Source organism: Rana temporaria, chromosome 7 (genome assembly GCF_905171775.1).
Source record: "Rana temporaria chromosome 7, aRanTem1.1, whole genome shotgun sequence".
Classification (NCBI taxonomy): domain Eukaryota; kingdom Metazoa; phylum Chordata; class Amphibia; order Anura; family Ranidae; genus Rana; species Rana temporaria.
Window position 1 is genome coordinate 138,574,579 of NC_053495.1, and position 20,721 is coordinate 138,595,299.

The following is a 20,721-nucleotide window of genomic DNA, read 5'->3' on the forward strand; positions in this document are numbered from 1 at the left end:
TGGTCACAACCATAAACTCTTCATTTGGAGCGGAGTCTCAACAATGCCTATGATGAAAAGTACACTATTCCTACTGTGAAACATGGAGGTGGATCGCTGATGATTTGTGTGAGCTACAAAGACACAGGACATTTTGGTCAAAATTGATGGTAAGATGAATGCAGTATGTTATCAAAAAATACTGGAGGAACATTTGCATTCGTCAGCCAGGAAGCTGCGCATGGGATGTACTTGGACATTCCAAATCGACAGAATAAAGTGAAGGTTCTAGAGTAGCCATCTCAGTCTCCTGACCTCAATATCATTGAGCCCTTCTGGGGAGATCTGAAAACCTGCAGTTAATTAAGACAGTCCAAGAATTTACAGGAACTGGAGGCTTTTTACCAAGAGGTATAAGCAGCTTTACCATCTGAGAAGATAAAGGGCCTCATCCACAACCATGTTCACCATAGTTTTTCCTCTTGCCTAGTAAGTGTCTTAATTCTTTCTGCTTAGAGCATCCATAATTTTTACACGATGTATGATTTATCTCTAATCATATGTATGTGTGTGTGTGTGTGTGCAGCCCTTTGCACTAATAAGCAAATTCTAAAGAAAAAAAAGCATTTGCTTATGTGGTTATCTTAATTTCTGCTGCTTAAAATGTTTGCTAAACAATATAGAAAAAAATTCTGCAGCCGTATTAATCAACTGACCAGTGTGTAAGCAGGCGTAGACTAAGGTAGAAACCAGTCAGTCCAGCTTTAGAGCCTCCAGGCCATGTTAACGCTAAACTCCCGGATAGGCAAATATTGTCTAAATACAGGAGTCATGTATATTCTTGCTTGAATTATTGTGTGTGTTTAAAAAAAAAAAAAGGACCACTTACTGCTGATCTGGCAGATGATTGTTCTTGTACCTGGGCTTGCAAAGGCATTTGGTACTCTCAATATAAAAAAAAGAAAAGCTGTGTACCTGCAGAAATATTTAAGGCATATTGGCAACTTGTCTTGCATTTGGTGCTGCTTTTATGTTAAAATAGTATAGGAGGTTTTGTTGGGACTTTTAAAGCACGTAAAAAATTCATAAAATTATAAGTTAGATCAGCACAATAAATCATCAGTGAGTGCACATCTGATTTCTCTACATGTTTCGCCTTTTACACCTTCTTCAGGAGATCTTTTACAACATGCGCACTATACATGAACTAATCGCTACAATAGAAAAATACATATTATAAATCAGAAACATAAGACACAATATATACAAACACATCAGACTTTGCAGGAAAGAAGTCACAGCCAATGCACTGATCACAGTACCACTGCTTTTATGTTGGCTACGAATAGGACTTTCATCTAGCAAAAAAATCTATTTTAGGATCTCCGGTGCAGAAATGTGCAGGTACTGTATGTTCAGTACTTGTATTGTTACTTTGTAAACGGAGAACGTTGCCAAAAAGTATATGCAACTTTTGTTGCCACTCCAAATAAGGCCAGGGTTATAGGCAAAGCTTTTGCAGTGTGTAACCTGATGGCCATTTTTTTTACAAGTTGTAGTCTTATATGAAACCTTATTTTGTTTATTTTCTTGCTATCGCCTTTTCAGATTGTATTTTCTAATTGAACCACTGGATGGCAGTGTTGTATTGATGGTTTCCAATCATTTCCAGAGGTAGATGCTTGTGTATACGCTGTATTAATCCTTCCTGTCGGCAACTAACTTGCCAGCAGTTTCCTATTTTGAGTGTTATTTAAAGCTATACAAATATGAAAATGTAACCGAATATAAATGCCCACATACATTGGTGACTCCAAGGTGGAGAACAGCTGTTACCAAGCTTATGGCACTGGGTTAGTAAGCTATAACCTTGGCTTGATGATGCTATGCGAGTAGAAGAGAGCTGATCAGCGGCTCTCCTGACAGGGGGGTTCGCGCTGATTGTTTATCAGCGCAGCCCCCCCCCCCCCCCTCGGATGCCCACACTGGACCACCAGGGAAGCCTACACTGGACCACCAGGGAAGGGCAGTAAAAAAAAGAGAATAGATGCCAATCAGTGCCCACAAATGGCCCAAACACTGACTGGCAACATGGGCACAAGTGATGCCCAGCAATGCCATCAGTGCAACCCCTCGGTGCCACCTCACTGGTGCCCATCTGTGCCACCTCACCGGTGCCCGTAATCAAAATGGAAAACTTTCTTATTTACAAAAAAAAATTAACAGAAAAAAAAAAATTTTTCCAAATTTTTTTTCTTTTTTTTAGTTGTTGCGCAAAAAATCGCAGACGTGATCAAATCCCACCAAAAGAAAGCTCTATTTGTGGGAACAAAAGGATAAAAAAAAATGTGGGTAGTGTAGCATGACCGCGCAATTGTCATTCAAAGTGCAACAGCGCTGAAAGCTGAAAATTGGCTTGGGCAGAAAGGTGCGCAAGTGCCTGGTATGGAAGTGGTTAATTTGCTATGGGGCAGTCGGCAAGTGGGTAATTGGTAACCAGTTCATGTACCAACTCCGTACTTCAGGGCATGCGTGTAATGGCCTCAGGCGCACAGGGCATTTGCTTTTCTTTTCTTCCCTGGACACCAGAACTCCTTGCAGGAGAAAAGCTGCTTGAAAAATTCACACAGAACCTCGTATTGCACAAGCGTTTAGGTGCGTCACATGTTTGAGCATTAATGGATCCTTATGGCTGGAATCATTTTGTTCTGACTATTGAACTACATAAACGCTTAAACGTGCCTAGATGCATTTAACGTTTAGACACATTTAGCAGTTTTCTGCTCCTAATGTGATTTTGATTGTGTGTTGTGGTGTGTTGTTTTTTTTTTTTTTTTTTTTCCAGCGCTCCTCTATGTAAACACATGTGCATGAACACATAAGCCATCATAGAGGTGCTTTTACAGGATAAAAAAAACCTGTAAAATCTGGACTTTTTAAACCCAGTATGCTTGAGGCCTATTTAAAAGTTAAGCAATGGAAATAGAATATTTTGTTTAAAAAAAAAAAACACTATTCATATTTTCAGGAGTTCCCCTACAAATAAAGTTCCCATCTCCATTCTGGTTGTTTATGATGTTTTTATAGTATGTTATCTGGGGTGGTGTTCGGGAAAGTGGTGTACAGTGAAACCTCGGATTGCGAGTAACGTGGTTAACGAGCGATTCGCAATACGAGCACTGTTTTTGTTTTTGAAAGTCCTGACTCCGTTTTGTGAGTGTTGTCTGGCAAAATGAGCAGGATTCAAACCATAGCGGTGTGCAGTACCACATTTGCCTGAGGTGCGGGGGCGTCGGCGCCATTCGGAAATACGCAGAAAAACTCGGAAATACTCTGTTCCTGAGCCTTTCAGAGTTCAGCCGAGCTGTCCCCAAGCCTTTCCTTGGCTCTCCAGAGCCCCCCACCTCTGGCCACGTGTGGTATTACATGCCATAGAAGTCAATGCGGAACAAATTATTTTTGTTTCCATTGACTTCTATGGGGAAACTCTTTCATATGCAAGTGTTTTGGATTACGAGCATTCTCCTGGAACGGATTATGCTCGTAATACAAGGTTCCACTGTATTAGGTAGCTTGCCTGTTATTTTAATGTTATTTATTTTATGTTGTATTTTAATTGTATGGCTGTTTTATTTATAGTGTAGTTTTGGGGTTAATGATTATGGTAATTTTTGTGTTTTATGCATCTTGTTCAGTCTATTGTTGTGATCTTGTGTTGTCTTTGGGACACACTTAACAAATTCCCTTTGGGATTAATAGCTTTCTGTAGCTCGGTGTACCAGGATCATTTTAATATGTAGGCAAACAAATCATTGAGAACGCCACTGTACTGCAAAACTGTAATTTTTACGTTACGTTTTACGCAATTCGTTTATTTATTTATTTTTTTTACACCTACTTATCTCTTTTTGTCTCTTTTTTTTTTTTTTTTTTGCCTTTCACAACAGAACCAGATAAACGGCAACCATCTGAGAAGAGCAGAGCAAGAGGTCAAAAGCTTACAAGCTAAAGTGCAATATCTGTCCACACAAAACAAGACCCTGCAATCTCAGCTGACTGAAACAAAGCGCAAGCAAGCAGAGATGGAGTGCAAGGTAAAATGATTGTTTGCTTTATGATTGTGCTATTTCAGGATCCAGGAGCTCCATAATATGATGCATAAATGCAAGTTTACTAGGTGTATAAATTTGAACCAAAGACTTTTTTTTTTATTATTTATTTTTTCTTTGAGTGAGACACAATCATGTTATCTAATCCTAATTATACAAAAAGCGCTAATGAACATTCACAGTAAAAATGTGTGCGCAAAGAAAATAGTGCGGATCTACATTTAATTCTCCTCGTTCTTCATCTGTGTTTTTTTGCGTACGCCTCATCGTCTGTCAAATGCTTTCCCACTCTATCCAAATCCTGGGAAAATGTTACATTGCTGTTGGCCAGTGTCCTAGATGTATTTTTTTCTAAATGTGATTCTTTCCAGTCATTCTTGCCATATGTAATCACGAAGACATAAAGGTCAGTGTGCCATTTTCCCCAAACATATGCATAATTCTGCAAGCTTATGCTTCATTTCCATGGACGTTTTTACAGCCACTTTTTTTTTACCCTTTTTTACAGCTTAAAAACGCCTGTCCATGTATTCTTCTTTTTTTTCTTTTTTTTTTTTTTTTTGAGCTGGAGCGCAAAAACGCAGCGGCAGCGGTTTTTAGCGTTTTTGCACATTTTTTTTGTGTTTTTGAGCGTCTGGTGTTTTTACAGCTCTAAGGCTGGATCTTCAGAACGCACTGGTCCTGTTGTTTTTTTTTTTTTTTTTTTTTTTTTGCAGCTTAAAAAACGGCTCAGCCATCTACAGCTCAAAAACGTCATGGTGGGCATGAGGCTATAGACTAACATGGAGAGCTGTTTTTAAGCTGCAAAAAAGCTCAGAAAAGTGTCTGCAAAAAACGTCAATGAAAATGAAGCCTTACAGTAAAGATGGGCATCGATGGGTAGTTCCTCTCCTCTATCCACACAACGATCCACAAACCTAGATTTATACAAAAAAACAAAACCGAAAACCTGTATGAGAAAAAAGAAAATGGGGCACACTCGATGGACCACTTTTTATTCTGCCATCACTCTGTTTCTATGACTTCTGCCAAGCAAGGATGGTCACACACTAATCAAAATTTGGCCAGTCCGTGCTGAACTTAAAGTGACAGTAATTTTTTCATCTTTCCATGTATTAAATCCTCTGCTCTTGTTTTTAATTTAAATAGTAAAAATGTTCTGCTAGTAAATACCTTATACAGCCCACTTTCTGTCTGGAAACAAGCCTAGGCTTATGACCTCATGCACAGCTCTCTCTCTCTCTCTCTCTCTCTCTCTCTCTCTCTCTCTCTCTCTCTCTCTCTCTCTCTCTCTCTCTCTCTCTCTCTCTCTCTCTCGATAGTTTGCCAGGGAGGGGGATGTGTCATAAGAGGGCCAACGAGAGCTGCAGAGCTGGGGGGGTGTGTCTGTGTCAATCCAGGAAGTGAACAGGCAGCTTCAGCTGCCCATAGTTAAAATTATTTCAGCGAGACTAAGTGGAGGGAGATTTATGCAGCATATTTGGCAAGTATAGAATAATATGCAAAGTGGTTGGAGGGAAGCTTCGGAATGGCAAAGATGTTTTTATTACAAATTATGTGCGCAGACTGCAGTTCCTCTTTAAGCCAGCCATATACAGTTCGAAATCGCAGCCTGTTCAGCAGGGACCGGCTGAGATTCGAACCATGTGTGGGTCAGTTGATTTGTACCAAAGTTAATCGATTGTTTAACTTGGCTACAACCAGCCTCTCAGATTTTTTTCATAGGCTTATTGCCAGCAATAATTATTGTGTGTGTGTGTATACGGTTCTCCAAGCCCCCACAACCTGGAAGAACACAATACCTCCATTGGAGAGATTCACCCATCAAACGGTTTGCAGGAAAGAAACTCGCTCCATCAATGGCTGGCTTAAGAGTCGATGGCTTATGTATTGTTTGTTGCATGTAACTTTTAACAGTTAACTAGAGACCCCTCCCCAAAGTTCCCTGTGTGCATGAAAGGATGTCGAGCAGGAACCGTGAAAGATGGTTGCATGTGACTAATAAAAAATCTAATTTGCATGCTGAGATTTTCAGTAAGGTCTCAGAAGGGAGTAAGATTATTTTTGGAGGAAGGGAAAAACTAACAGACAACACAGTATTTGAAGTAGAACTATGGACTAAGCAAAAGCACTATGCAGCAGCACCATCCATGGTGTGTGTGTGTGTGTGTGTGTGTGTTTTTATTTATTTTTTGTTATGAAGTAACAAAATCTTTTAAGTGGCAGAATTGACAAATTTACATCACAAATCAAGAGTTGGAGCAATAGGCTGTGGTTGTGTTTTTGTGTGTGTGTGTATATATATCTATAGGAAGTGAACAGGCAGCTTCAGCTGCCCACAGTTAAAATTATTTCAGCGCAACTCAGTTGTGTAGTGAGTAGCACTCTTGCCTAGCAGTAAAGGGTCGCTGGTTCGAATCCCTAAAACGATTCGAACTGCCTGGAGTTTGCATGTTCTCCTTGTGCCTGCATGGGTTTCCTCCGGTACTCTGGTTTCCTCCCACACACTCCAAAGACATGCTGGTAGGTTAATTGGCTTCTGTCTAAATTTGGCCCTAGTATATCAATGTGAGTGCGGGACATTGGATTGTAAGCTCCTTAAGGGTAGGGACTGATGTGAATGTACAATGTATATGTAAAGCGCTGCGTAAATTGACAGCGCTATATAAGTACCATCATTTTTTTTGTGTGTGTGTGTATATATTCACTCTCTCTTACTGACTCTTCCATCCTTCTCCCCAATCTTCTGCATCTAAGCCTTCTACAGCAGTAGTCATCAACCATGTCATCAGGGCCCACTAGGGGTGCAACGGATCAAAAAACTCATGGATCGGCAAAAAAAATTGTAGCCTCACTGTGCCCCCATTGCAGCCTCACTCTCACCTCCTACCTGACGCTCCTCTCTTTCTCCACCTTCTCGCCCCGATGCTCATCTCCTCCCCTGACCCTCCTTAGCCCATGGGCATGTCTCCCCCCAGGTGGTGGAGGACAGTCGGGTCACACTTGGCTCCTATGATGGGGTAGAGGGGGGATAGACTGAGTGTGGGTGTTTATACCTCTATATTCCCTCCATATGTCTGTCACACTCCATGCATCCCCAGACATCAGCTGCACCTCACCCCCAAGGCTGGTGTCATGTGCCCCCTCCGCTCCCCCTCTCCTTCCTGAGGGGTAAACAATCCCCCCTGGGAGGTAAATTCTTCCATACCTACGCGACCCCACACACATGGAGCCTCACCTGCCGCCATGCACCGCCCCCCCCCCCCGGCTTCTCTCACAGCTCACCGCGGTACAGCCGCTCACCTGCAGCGGCGTCCATCACTCAGCAGTGATCTAGGCTGGGGGAGTGGCCGGACACGCCAGAAGGTGATTGGCTGCAGCGCACATTCTGTCCAGAACAAGCGCGGGGTAAGGAGGAGGCAGGGCTGTGTGAGCGGGGGAGAACTATTTCAATGTCAGCCGTTAAAGCATGTTTTACTGCTCTGCTCGCCCCCCTCCACCTGCGCCGCGGATCATGTGTGTGCCGATGCGTAGAAATTGATCCGTACGGATCAATGACGATCTGTTGCACCACTAACAGGCCATGTTTTATGTACTGCCTTGGGGAGATGCAGACTAGAATACTGCAATCACTGAGCAGCAAATGATATCACTTGTGATGCGTTTCAGTTATCTTGCAAACCTGGCCTGTTAGTGGGCCTGAGGAAAGGGTTGATGACCACTGTTCTACAGCATGACTCGATTGTGTAGTGCAGTCAGGCGTTTCACACACCTATAGAAACACACATATTAATATGCTTTTGTTTTCCGCAAAAGCCACTCTCGCATAGACATCCCAATGCATATTTACATAGTCTGGTTGAAAATAGGCAAGTTCATCTAGTTCATGATCCAATTTGCTCTAACAGGGGAAGCAAATTCCTTCATGCTCCCCCAAGAGGAAGGAGAGATGGTAGAGACCTTGGTAGTAATCCAGCTCAGAGATCTCAGGTGCAGACAATTCAATCAGCAAGGCAGGAGTAGCAAAGATGTATTTCTGGACAGCCACACTCTTGAACAATGGTTGCCTTAATTTAAAATAGGAACAGCACTACAAGCCACAGCAATCAAAACCTCGGACAGCTGACGTGTTTCACACTATATCTAGTGTTTAGTCTGCTATGACTAAACACTAGATATAGTGTGAAACACGTCGGCTGTCCGAGGTTTGGATTGCTGTGGCTTGCAGTGCTGTTCCTATTTTAAATAAAGGCAACCATTGTTCAAGAGTGCGGCTGTCTAGAAATACATCTTTGCTATAACTGCCATACTCCCCCCAAGAGGCAATTGAATATTCCCTGGATCAACTTTACCTATAAATATTAGAATCCAATTCTATTATGTGCATTTAGGAAAGAATATATACATGGGGGGGAAGCGGTTAATTGATCTGCTTGTTGCGCCACATCCCTTGTAATTGTAGTGGACCAAAAATACCCCCTCCTAGAAATGGAGGCTCAAAAAGTGTACAAACATGTGAAGTCTTTGTAAAATTCAATGTTTATCATCAAAAAATTAATTTAACAAGGTTTCTTCTTTAACATAAATAATATACATTCAAGGATGGGTTAATTCATAGCGCCACAATATATAGACAAGTCACTTGGACTCTTGTATACATTTTTTTGCATAAACCGAGCCAACACGTTTCAGAGTCCTTAAAACTCCTTCCTCAGGCAAAGTTTAGCAATTTTTTTACATGTTCTATAAAACAAAAGCTATATTAGCGCATATATCAATGTTTGTATGCTTATAGCATTATACAAGGGCCAGATTGGGAAATGCAAGCGATGGACAGTTAATGAATAAAAAGTAGAAAAATAATAGAAACCAGTCCCGCAAGATCAGCAAAGGCAGGGAGGTGAGAGAGAGAGAGCGAGATATGGCCTCCTCGAAACTGTGGGGTATCTCAAATTGACATACACTAGGTTCATATGGCATTGGCAGAAAGACACACGTCTAATCGGCTAGCAAACATAATGGGGTAGTGATGCCAAAATGAACATAAGGGGAAGAGAAGAAAAAAATATATTTTTAACCACGGGGGACTTAAACCCTCTTCCTAACCAGACCAATTTTCAGCTTTCGGTGCTCTCACATTTTGAATGACAATTACTCAGTCATCCATCACTATACCTTTTTTATAAAATTGTTTTCCTTTTTTTTCACACAAATCGAGCTTTCTTTTGGTGGTATTTAATCGCTGATATTTATGTTCTGATCATACAGCACCTTTATTATATATATATATATATATATTCACACGGTTTTTTACTCTCTTATTAATTTCAGTACTTTATTTTATTTATTTGCGCTATCACTTCCCTCTATTTAATCGCTGCTGTTTGTTTTTTTTGCTATGGTGCCAATCTCTGAAAATTGATCACTACTGAAGGCCTATGGGCCCTTTCACACGGGAAAGGCTTTCAGTTCTGCCTGTCAGTTTAGGGCGACCTGAACAGGCGCTCCATGCTCCTCTATGGGTCCACGGATGTCAGCGGTGACATGCCTGCTGGCATCTGATCCACCAAAGTGTGACTGAGGAAAACCCTACTTTTTCCATCCCTCTGGCGAATGGGATGACAACGGACTCTACGGTCCGTCGTCATCCAATCCCCCATAGGGGAGAGTAGCTCTCTGACAGGTCGGTCCCTGCACAGTGTGCAGAGACAGACCTGTCATCTGCCTGCTCAGCGGGGATTGGCGGAGCCCGCACACAGACGGCCCCATGTGAAAGGGCCCCAATATTGTATAAATGGACAACTTTGTGTAAAAAAAAAAATGTCGAATATAATTTGACTACCAATTTTTTGTGAGGCAGTCTAGTGGCTTTAATGAGCATGAATAGGGCTGGATGAGCATTACTGATTAGGGATGGATTGCTGGGCATCTATGTGGCTGCAATGGGCACAAGTCAGCGCAGTGGGCACTACACATCCAGCCCACAGTGCTGCTGCACCTGATCTCTCCCCTCTCACTGTACCAATCGGTACACAAAGGGGATAGAGGAAACCGGATGTGATGCCGGTTTCTTTACAAGTGAACGCTCGTCATTTAACTGCGCGATCATGTGGTAAACGGCTGCTGTCAGGGGCCATTTACTGTGATGCACTGGGTCCTCTGGACCCGGCGGTCATGGATGTTCCCAGAGGGTGCGCGGGAGCAAGATTCTGGGAGGACATTAATGTACGCCCTCCCAGAGTTATTGAGCCACGCTGTAGCCGTCATTCAGCTATAGCGCGGTTGCTAAGTAGTTAAAATTGTAATAAACCTAAAGTTCGGCTTTAGCCACTTCAATACCAGGCACTTTCATCCCCTTCCTGCCCAGGCACATGTTCAGCTTTTGGCATTGTCACACTTTGACAATTGCACGGTCATGCAACCCTGTACCCAAACAACAATTTTACAATTAACAAAAGAGCTTTTTTTTTTTTTTGCTAAACAAATGAAAAATTTGGAAAAAAGTTTCTTTGTTTCTGCTATACAATTTTGTAAATAAGGGAGTTTTCTCCTTCACTGGTGGGCACTAATGGAGTGGCACTGTTGGGCACGAATTGGCATCATTTCAGGCCCCCATTGTTAGGAGAGCCGCTCATCGGCTCTCCTCTTACACCCTGTCAGCGTAAATAGAGGGGTGCTGATCAGCGTCACTTTCTAGTTATCCTACGTCAGAGGCTCTTTGACGTGATCGGAGATGCAATGTGCCACAGCGACAGACCACACTACCGATCGCCGTGCTGCGTGCCTCGTTCTGAAGGACATCGTATAACGTCCAGTCAGAACAGCAGAGCCACTGCCCGGCCGTCATGTTGCTGTAGGCCGGGCGGGGATGTGGTTAAGCCTTAGACTGCCAATGTTGTATTTGATATATCATGACTGTAACCACTCCTAATTATGTATAGAATAAGTCATGACATTCATAGAAACTGTGAAATTAATAATGAGCTGTTATGCATTTGTATTAAGCTTCCGACACATGTTGGTCTGATTAAACAATCTATTTTATATCTACCAACAATGTCGTACAAGAGCCTGCCTAAATGGATACAAATTGAGTGGATAGACTACGTAGATCCTCATTTTTATATAATTTTGGGCTGGTTGTACAGAGATTTTTGTGGTTATTTTGTGAAGTATATGTTAAGTGTTTTCAACAGGTTGCCGATGACAAACTGTAGCAAGATTTTGAACGGCTAGAAAGCAATGGTGGCTGTGCACTCATAACACTTTTGTGTTATAACACAAATATTTTTGGGTCAGCAGCATAAAATATAAATCTGCTCCCATATAATGCAGCTTTCTGCTTATGTGTTGGAGTTTGACAAACTCCCTCCTTTTTTTTTTTTTTTTTGTCGACTGGGTATTTTTCATCAGCGGTAGCCGAAGTTGTAAAGAGTTACATTTTCTTCATTCTCCGCCTATCTGCAACACTATGACCTTGCCTTGCACTTAATTTCACTTAGGAAATTATGTTGCTGATACCATGAGTAATTGACTAGAAATGCAACTTTTTTCCTTGTCTCGGAAATATAATTAACTTGATAAGCCAACGAAAGTATCAACTATATAAGATATTATATCTGCATGATATTTCTTGATGGAGTAATTCATTTGCTGTATGGTTACGTTTTATTGTCTTGCCAAGGTCAGAAATCAGTATTGAACTTTTTGTTTTTTGGGTTGTAGAGTCAAATCAAAATATATTGTCAACATTGATAAGCTAGAAATAATGAAATGAAAGCAAAATTATGAAAGTGGAAAGACAGATATGATTCATTGCTGGGTGTTAATTTAGTTGACTGTAACAAGACATCACTTCTTATCTTTGGGGTGGAAAGTTTTACAGTCATACTGAATAGACACTGCTGATAATAAAAACTGCAGTTGCAAACAAAAAATAGAAGTTCTAGTTTAAACTGCACTTTAAAGTTCTTGCATGTTCTAAAGATGCCTTTTTTCTTAAGTGTTCTGCATCATGTTGATTTTCTTCTTTCCAGTTCTACTGACTGAGTCATTTCCAGCTTTGATAAGATCGGTTTATACTTTTAGAAAAGCTTATATGACCAGCTGATATTGGCCATTTAGTGAAGAGTATTTTATGTTACTGGAAGACATTATTCTGCAACTAAAACGTGACAAAATGGGCTTATTCTTTAACCACTTGCCCACTGGGCACTTGGACCCCCTTCCTAACCAGGCAAATTTTCAGCTTTCATCAGACAATTACTCATGCAACACTCTACCCATATGAAATTTTTGTATTTATTTTTTTATATTGCATTTTTTTCCACACAAACAGATCTTTCTTTTGGTGGTATTTAATCACTACTGGGTTATCTATTTTTTTCTTGTTTGCGCTATAAATGAAAAATACAAAAAATTTGGGGGGGAAATGCATTTTCTTTGGTTATAAAATTTAGCAAATTAGTAATTTTTCTTTATAAATTTTGGCCAAAATGTATACTGCTACATACCTTTGGTAAAAAGAACCCAAATAAGTATATACTTGTTTTTTGTGGAAGTTGGTCTACAAGCTATGGTGGCAGTCATTGAAAATTGATTACACCTGATGTACTGATCCCATTTCTTGAAGCGCTAACAAGCTATGAAATTACAAATAACCCCTAAATGATCCATGTTTAGAAAGTAGACATTTCAATGTATTTAGTAAGAGGTATGGTGAGTTTTTTAAGATGGTATAAATGGTGCAGTGCTAATGTCAATCAAAATCCATAGTAACCGTCCATATGGTATCCAATTGGTAATTGCTAGAGCAGAAACCATGTATCATAAGCATGAAGAGACCATCACCTTTTCCCAAGCACACTGCCTCTTACCCTCTATTGGGCTAAATGGTGCATAAGATGTCATTCAAACATCGACTCCTACAGAAATCAGCCTCAAGGATATTCTCCAGCGTCTCCGCCACAGCACCAAAGTCTCTTGTCAAATGGTTTCCGTTTCACAAATAAGTCTCATGAGCAGTGAAGTCGCTGTAGACAGTGTTCATGCCAATGCTTTGAGTCTCTATCCCATGGACAGTCGCTGTCCCCCTGACGCATACCTCCAGGGCAGAGATCTTTAGTGTTCTGCCCAATTCCACCAACACTTGTCCTCAGCTGAAAGAGAAAAATCACTGCTCTAGGATACTAATCAAAAAGTCCCCTCACCTGATCCAAAGCCACGGGTGCCGGCAATGCATGAAATTATGCAAAAATGAAGGAAAAACTTTCTGGACAGCCACACTCCAAAAATAAATTGCTTTTATAGTAAAATCAGAAAACGCACAAAAAGCATGCCGCAGCAAGCGGGGTAAAAGCTGACGCGTTTCACACCAAACTTTAGTGCTTATTCATAGCTTACAGGCAGTGTACACCAATGTGAGTTTTTTTTTTTTTTTTTTTAAAGTTGTAATTCTTTGCAAAATTATTATTATATATTTTTTTCACAAAATGGTCATATTACCAAGTTATTTCTCACACACTGTATAGGCATACTTGAAACTACACCCCAACACATATTCTGCTACTCCTGAGTATGGTGATACCACATGTGTCAGACTTTTACACAGCCTGGCAACATACAGAGGCCCAACAAGCAACTAGCACCTCCCAGGCGTTTTAGGAGCATAAATTACACACATCATTTCCTGAAAACCTATTACACTTTTGAAGGCCCTGGAGCACCAGGACAAGGAAAACGCCCACAAAATGTTTTATGAGGCATTATGACCAGGACGTGTGGTGAGGTCAATGGCTGGTGAGGCATTGGCTAGTATATCGGAGCCATATATACACGCTGCGAACGTTGGAGCGAGAGCAATAATTCTAGCCCTAGACCTCCTCTGTAACTCAAAACATGTAACCAGTAAAAACATTTAAAGCGTCGCCTATGTGGATTTTTAAGTAGCCAAGTTTGGAGCCATTCCACGAGCGTGTGCAATTTTGAAGCGTGACATGTTGGGAATCTATTTACTCTGCGAAACCTTATCTTTCACATTATGCAAAAAAAATTGCCTTACTTTACTGTTTTTTTTTTTTTTTAAATGCCGTGCGAGATAAAAAGTTGCAATGACCACCATTGTATTCTCTAGGGTCTCTGCTAAAAAAAACATATATAATGTTTGGGGGTTCTATGTAATTTTTGAGCGAAGTGTCAGAATTGGCCTGGTTGTCAAGTGGTTAAACGTTTCTAGATCTGCTTTTTCTGTGACCCAAGTATTAACTCTATCCAGAGTCCATACATTTTTTGTGTCAATTTTCATAAATTGCTCCCGAGTATATAGTTCTATGTCTGAGAACTGTAGCATGGCTCTAATATTTGATTTACTTTCTATATTTTACAGAACAAGGAAGAAGTTATGGCAGTAAGACTACGAGAAGCAGATAGTATTGCAGCTGTGGCTGAGCTCCAGCAACATATAGCAGAGCTAGAGATTCAGGTAATTCTGTTTGCACAAACATGCTCTGTTGTGTTTTCTTAGGATTCAATGCAATGAGACTCCTTTATGGGGTATTGGAAGGGCAACTCAAATTTTGGGGAGGGCACAGCCTTCATAAAACAGTATGGCATTCTAAACGGGTTACAGCAGAAGCCTATTTTTCTTTAAGCGGATGTAAACCCTCCATACACCCAGTGAAGTGAACAGCCTCAGATGGTACACAGGATTTTACATCAATTTCTGCTGTCTTCACATTTTATATACTTTTTAGAAAGTTGAGATCTGCTAGATTTTCTCTTCCTGGTTAACACAGAGTGTGATGTCTGGGCATACAGCCAAGATGGCTAAAATTACTGATTGGAGGAAAGGCACACCCCCCCCCCCCCCCTCTCCTCATAGGCAGAAACTCTCAGGTGTTTTGTAATAGGACCTGCTCTCTGCTAATCTATTTTAGCAACCTCCCAAGACAAGAGATTCAGGCTGCTTTTGTCTAAAAAGTCTGAGAATTTGTCTGGAGTTATCAGGCTGATAACAGAGGAACGGTTCCGGAGAGAGCTAATGGACTTGGCTCATTGAAGAGAGATGACAAAATACTGCAGATGTATGCGCCCAGCTCAAATTTAATGAATCGGGTTTACATTCACTTTAAACGCTTTTTTTTAAAGTGTGAACGAACCCTTTATGTCCTTCTTCCCTTTTTTTTTTTTTTTTTATCGTACCTAACAAAGGCTGCAGCAGCATTTACAAAACAAGAAAAAACCCACATAGAAGTAATACATGAGAATAAAAGCACACAGAAATCTATGAATAGTGTAGTGGTCGAATACAAGGCTTCACGCTTGCAGCAAAGGCTTAAGCTTCAAAAAATTAGATGGTCAACCCGCACATGACAGATGTGCTCTAACAATACAGAAACCACCATGTTAAAATTAACACACAGGTTCAGAAAAGATTTCGATTTAACATAAAAGGTTTATTATAGGCCTCAGACAGGTCAGTCAAATGGATTGCATGAGGTCAGTACAGAGAAACATTGTGTAATGCATTTATTTTTCTCTGCACTATCACATTTTGAAGTGTATGATGCATCCTCTGTGTGCATTGCCAATAATTCAGGACTAATCAATGCTAGCTTACTAATGTTTACCTTTTAAACATATTCTATGTAAACTGAACCGTCAAGCATGAAAATTAGCTGTACAGACCTCATAAAGGGTTATTTGCTAGATTAGGAACAGACAGTTGCATATAAATGAAAGATTTCAACAAATTTGCGTTCCATGCGCCTTTTGCTTTTCCTCTGTGTTATCATACAGCTTAGTTCAGTGGGTCAGATTAAAAAAGAGGTTGGATTCCTAGGCTTCATATGTCAGTTGTGATGGCATGGAGGGAGGCACAGAGGAATACAGTTCCACTGACCTCCAATGATCTTAAAGTGGTTGTAAAGGTGTTTTTTTTGTTTTTTTTTTAATAAATAACAAGCATGTCATACTTGTCTCCACTGTGCAGTTCGTTTTGCACAGAGTGACCCCGATCCTCCTATTCTGGGGTCTCACAGCGGCTCTCTCGGCTCCTCCCCGCAATAGCTAACGCCTTCTGGGAAGCGCTCTCCCGAGGGGGTTACCTTGCGCGCATGGGTCATTGGTGTTACTTTTCAAATCCTATATATTTAAGATTTAATATCTCAAAGATATGACATGGGTTAAAAAATAGTTTTTTTGACCAGAAGTGAAAGCTTCAATATAATCAATTATTAGAGCTTATACAAAGTCTAATCTAACACACATACTATCTATCTCCTTGAAGAAGCAGGAAATAGTAGTTTAAAATACTATTATAATATATAAATAAATATTTACATGGAGGGATTCAGAGCGTATTCCTCCAAAACATTAAAGTACAGACATATTTAGTTACAGGCACCACAGACCCTTTTCCATAATTACCCTTTTAGAACCATCCTGCTGGCCATCCTTCCATAAAGTGACCTCCCTTCTCCTCCCCTCTGGAGTATATCTCTATGCTGATTGTCTCATTGGTTCGCCTACCTTGGATCGGGATTGGAGGCCTTACTACATAAGTCAGACCCCTTTCATGCAAATCCTGCTGACTATATCCAGCCAGGAGTTTAAATAGAATTTCCCCAGGATTAAAGGGTTGGGCTATCTTCATTGCACATCACAGCATGGGGTCAATCACAGAAAGTGGGTTTAATGGAATTGTCTCTCCAATCTTTGGGCTCCACATAGTCTAGTCTTAACAAAAGGGCTTTCATTTAGCGTGCTAAATTACATATATTCAGCAAGCTAAATGAACTATATTCAGCCTGCTAAACGAAATATATTCATAATATAAATAAAAAAAAAATGGCTGCACTGCTATCAATCTATCCAATCTACACCGAGACTCTGTGGAGAAGGGGACGCGCAGAGCAGGTAGGGGTGCAACGGTTTAAAAAACTCACGGTTCGGATTGTTCCTTGGATCATTTTTTGGATGACCACTATATAAAGTCCCCACTGTAATATCCACGTCATCTGCCCCCCCTGTAATGTCCACATCTCCCCCATACTATAATGTCCAAATCTCCCCACATCTCACCTAGGCCGCTGCCAGGTGTACCAAGATGGGCGCCGCTCCAGAGCTAGGCTGAAGCTGCGGCCTTTCCTATGGCCGACATCCGCGAATTGTGTGGTGTGCCGATCCAAACGCGGCGGTCCGTTCGGATCACGGATCAATGATGATCTGTTGCACCCCTAAGAGCAGGTGAACTGGCTCAGCCAACTAAAACGGGGGGGGGGGGGGGGGGGAGCATGTTTGCCAGGTGTTTTTTCTCCTTAATGCATAGGATGCATTAAGGTGAAAAGACATGAACCTAAACCCACTGATTGAAAGGTTTCTCCAAACAATTGTACAAATGGCAACCCCCCCAACCTATAACTGGCCTTTTCAGCGAGGAACACATGGAAGGGTGACACATGTCAAAAAACAACAAAGAAAAATTCCCAGCTCACTTAGCCAGCCTGCAACAAACCTAATTGACCTTGTTTTAACAATGAAATTATGCAAGAAAAATGGCAATCTTAACTTTTTCACACAGTTGGTATGATTTGTAATAGAGAAAATTAAGGCACAGCAATTGGAAATGGTACAGAACTATTAAGAACTTAAAACCTTATAAACAGCAGGATGACTCTTGGACTAGAAAAATAACATAGGTACATTTCAACAGTTTTACACTTGGCTCCCTCAATTCAAGTGTGTGTGTGTGTGTGTGTGTGTGTGTGTATATATTATATTATATTAGATAGATATCGCTATATCCTGTCATTCTTTCACGCCTATACCATCAGATAAGATGCCGTTCATGGTATATATAATCCTGTATCTGTGTTTTTCGTATGTTTTGTTTGCTAAATTTAACATTTCGGTAACAGATTATCATCAGACAAATCTGCTGTGTAGTCTGCTCCTGGAAATCCTCCTCTTTGGCCAGTGAAGGTACTAGAGTTCTCTTCCACTCCTCTATGACGACATTGCGGAGCTGGTGGATGTTGGAGACCTTTGCACTCCTCCACCTTCCGTTTTGAGGATGCTCATTGGGGTTTCGGTCTGGAGACATGCTTAGCCAGTCCATCACCTTCACCCTCCGCTTCTTTAGCAAAGCAGTGGTCGTCTTGGAGGTGTGTTTTGGGTCGTTATGGTGGAATACTGCCCTGCGGTCCAGTCTCCGAATGTTGGCATTTATGGTTTCCTCAATGAACTGTAGCTCCCCAGATCATTTTTTGGATCACCACCATATATAGTCCCCACTGTAATGTCCACGTCATCTCCCCCACTGTAATGTCCACGTCATCTGCCCCCCCTGTAATGTCCACATCTCCCCCATACTGTAATGTCCAAATCTCCCCACATCTCACCTAGGCCGCCGCCAGGTGTACCAAGATGGGCGCCGCTCCAGAGCTAGGCTGAAGCCGTGGCCTTTCCTATGGCCGACATCCGCGAATTGCGTGGTGCGACGATCCGAACGCGGCGACCCGTTCGGATCACGGATCAATGATGATCTGTTGCACCCCTAAGAGCAGGTGAACTGGCTCAGCCAAGTTACATAGTTACATAGTTAGTCAGGTTGAAAAAAGACACAAGTCCATCCAGTTCAACCACAAAAAACAAAATAAAAAAACACAGTAAAATCCTATACACCCAACTTCATACCCACAGTTGATCCAGAGGAAGGCAAAAAACCCCAGCGGAGCATGATCCAATTTGCTACAGCAGGGGAAAAAATTCCTTCCTGATCCCCCGAGAGGCAATCGGATTTACCCCGGATCAACTTTACCTACAAATCTTAGTACTCAGTTATATTCTGTACATTTAGGAAAGAATCCAGACCTTTCTTAAAGCAATCTACTGATCTGGCCAGAACCACCTCTGGAGGGAGTCTGTTCCACATTTTCACAGCTCTTACTGTGAAAAAACCTTTCCGTATTTGGAGGTGAAATCTTTTTCCTCTAGACGTAAAGAGTGCCCCCTTGTCCTCAGTGATGACCGTAAAGTGAATAACTCAACACCAAGTTCACTGTAAGGACCTCTTATATATTTGTACATGTTGATCATATCCCCCCTAATTCTCCTCTTCTCAAGAGTGAATAGATTTAGTTCTTCTAATCTTTCCTCATAGCTGAGCTCCTCCATGCCTCTTATCAGTTTGGTTGCTCTTCTCTGCACTTTCTCCAGTTCTCCTATATCCTTTTTGAGAACTGGTGCCCAAAACTGAACTGAATATTCCAGATGAGGTCTTACTAATGATTTGTACAGGGGCAAAATTATATCTCTGTCTCTGGAGTCCATACCTCTCTTAATACAAGAAAGGACTTTGCTCGCTTTGGAAACCGCAGCTTGGCATTGCATGCCATTATTGAGCTTATGATCAACTAAAACCCCCAGATCTTTCTCCACTACAGACCCCCCCAGTTGTACTCCCCCTAGTATGTATGATGCATGCATATTCTTAGCCCCCAAGTGCATAACTTTACATTTATCTACATTAAACCTCATCTGCCACTTAGTCGCCCAATCAGACAGAGCATTGAGGTCGGCTTGTAAATTGGAGACATCCTGTAAGGACGTTATTCCACTGCATAGCTTGGTGTCATCTGCAAAGACAGAAATGTTACTTTTGATCTCAGACCCAATATCATTTATAAATATATTGAAAAGTAAGGGTCCCAGCACTGAACCTTGGGGTACACCACTGATAACCTTGGACCATTCAGAGTAAGAATCATTAACCACGACTCTCTGAATTCTGGCTTTCAGCCAGTTTTCTATCCATTTACAAACTGATATATCCAATCCTGTAGACCTTACCTTACACATGAGCTGTGTGTGCGGAACTGTATCGAACGCTTTTGCAAAATCCAAATATATCACGTCCACAGCCACACCTCTGTCCAGGGTTTTACTTACCTCTTCATAAAAGGAAATCAGGTTTGTCTGACAACTTCTGTCTTTCATGAATCCATGTTGACTGCTGCTTAAATAGTTTTTTTCCAGCAAGAACTCATCCATGTGGTCTTTTATTAAACGTTCCAGTATCTTCCCAACTATAGAAGTTAAACTAACAGGTCTATAGTTACTTGGTAAAGACTTTGTTCCCTTTTTAAATATGGGCACCACATTGGCCCTGCGCCAATCCAGTGGTACTATTCCTGTCTTTAATGAGTCCCTAAATATTAGATACAGTGGCTTTGAAATGACAGAGCTCAACTCACCTAGGATCCGTGGGTGGATGCCATCAGGTCCAGGTGCTTTATCCACCTTTATTCTGTCTAAATATTTCTGGACCATATCACTTTTGAGCCATTGTGGATTTGGGGCTGTGTCACTCCCACCCCCATTTTGGACATGAGCTCCCCCATGCTCCATTGTATACACAGAGCTGAAGAAAACATTTAATAAATTTGCCTTCTCTTTGCCCCCAGTCACCCACTCTAGATTATTTTGTAAGGGGCCTACATGCTCAGACTTCACCTTTTTACTATTAATATATTTAAAGAATTTTTTGGGGTTTGTCCTACTATCTTTTGCAATCTGTCGTTCGTTTTGAATTTTTGCATCCTTGATTTCCTTTTTGCATATCCTGTTATATTCT

The 20,721-nt window shown here is 41.2% G+C and overlaps 1 protein-coding gene across 5 annotated transcripts in view; it reads left to right on the forward strand.

Moving 5' to 3' along the window:
- EVI5 (ecotropic viral integration site 5) overlaps positions 1-20,721 on the forward strand; it is a 238,470-nt gene that overhangs the window by 150,425 nt on the left and 67,324 nt on the right. For all 5 annotated transcript variants that reach the window (XM_040360028.1, XM_040360023.1, XM_040360025.1 and 2 more), the window contains 2 exons: positions 3,927-4,073; positions 14,473-14,568. In XM_040360028.1, the coding sequence (XP_040215962.1) occupies positions 3,927-4,073; positions 14,473-14,568 (243 nt within the window). The remainder of the gene's footprint in view (positions 1-3,926; positions 4,074-14,472; positions 14,569-20,721) is intronic.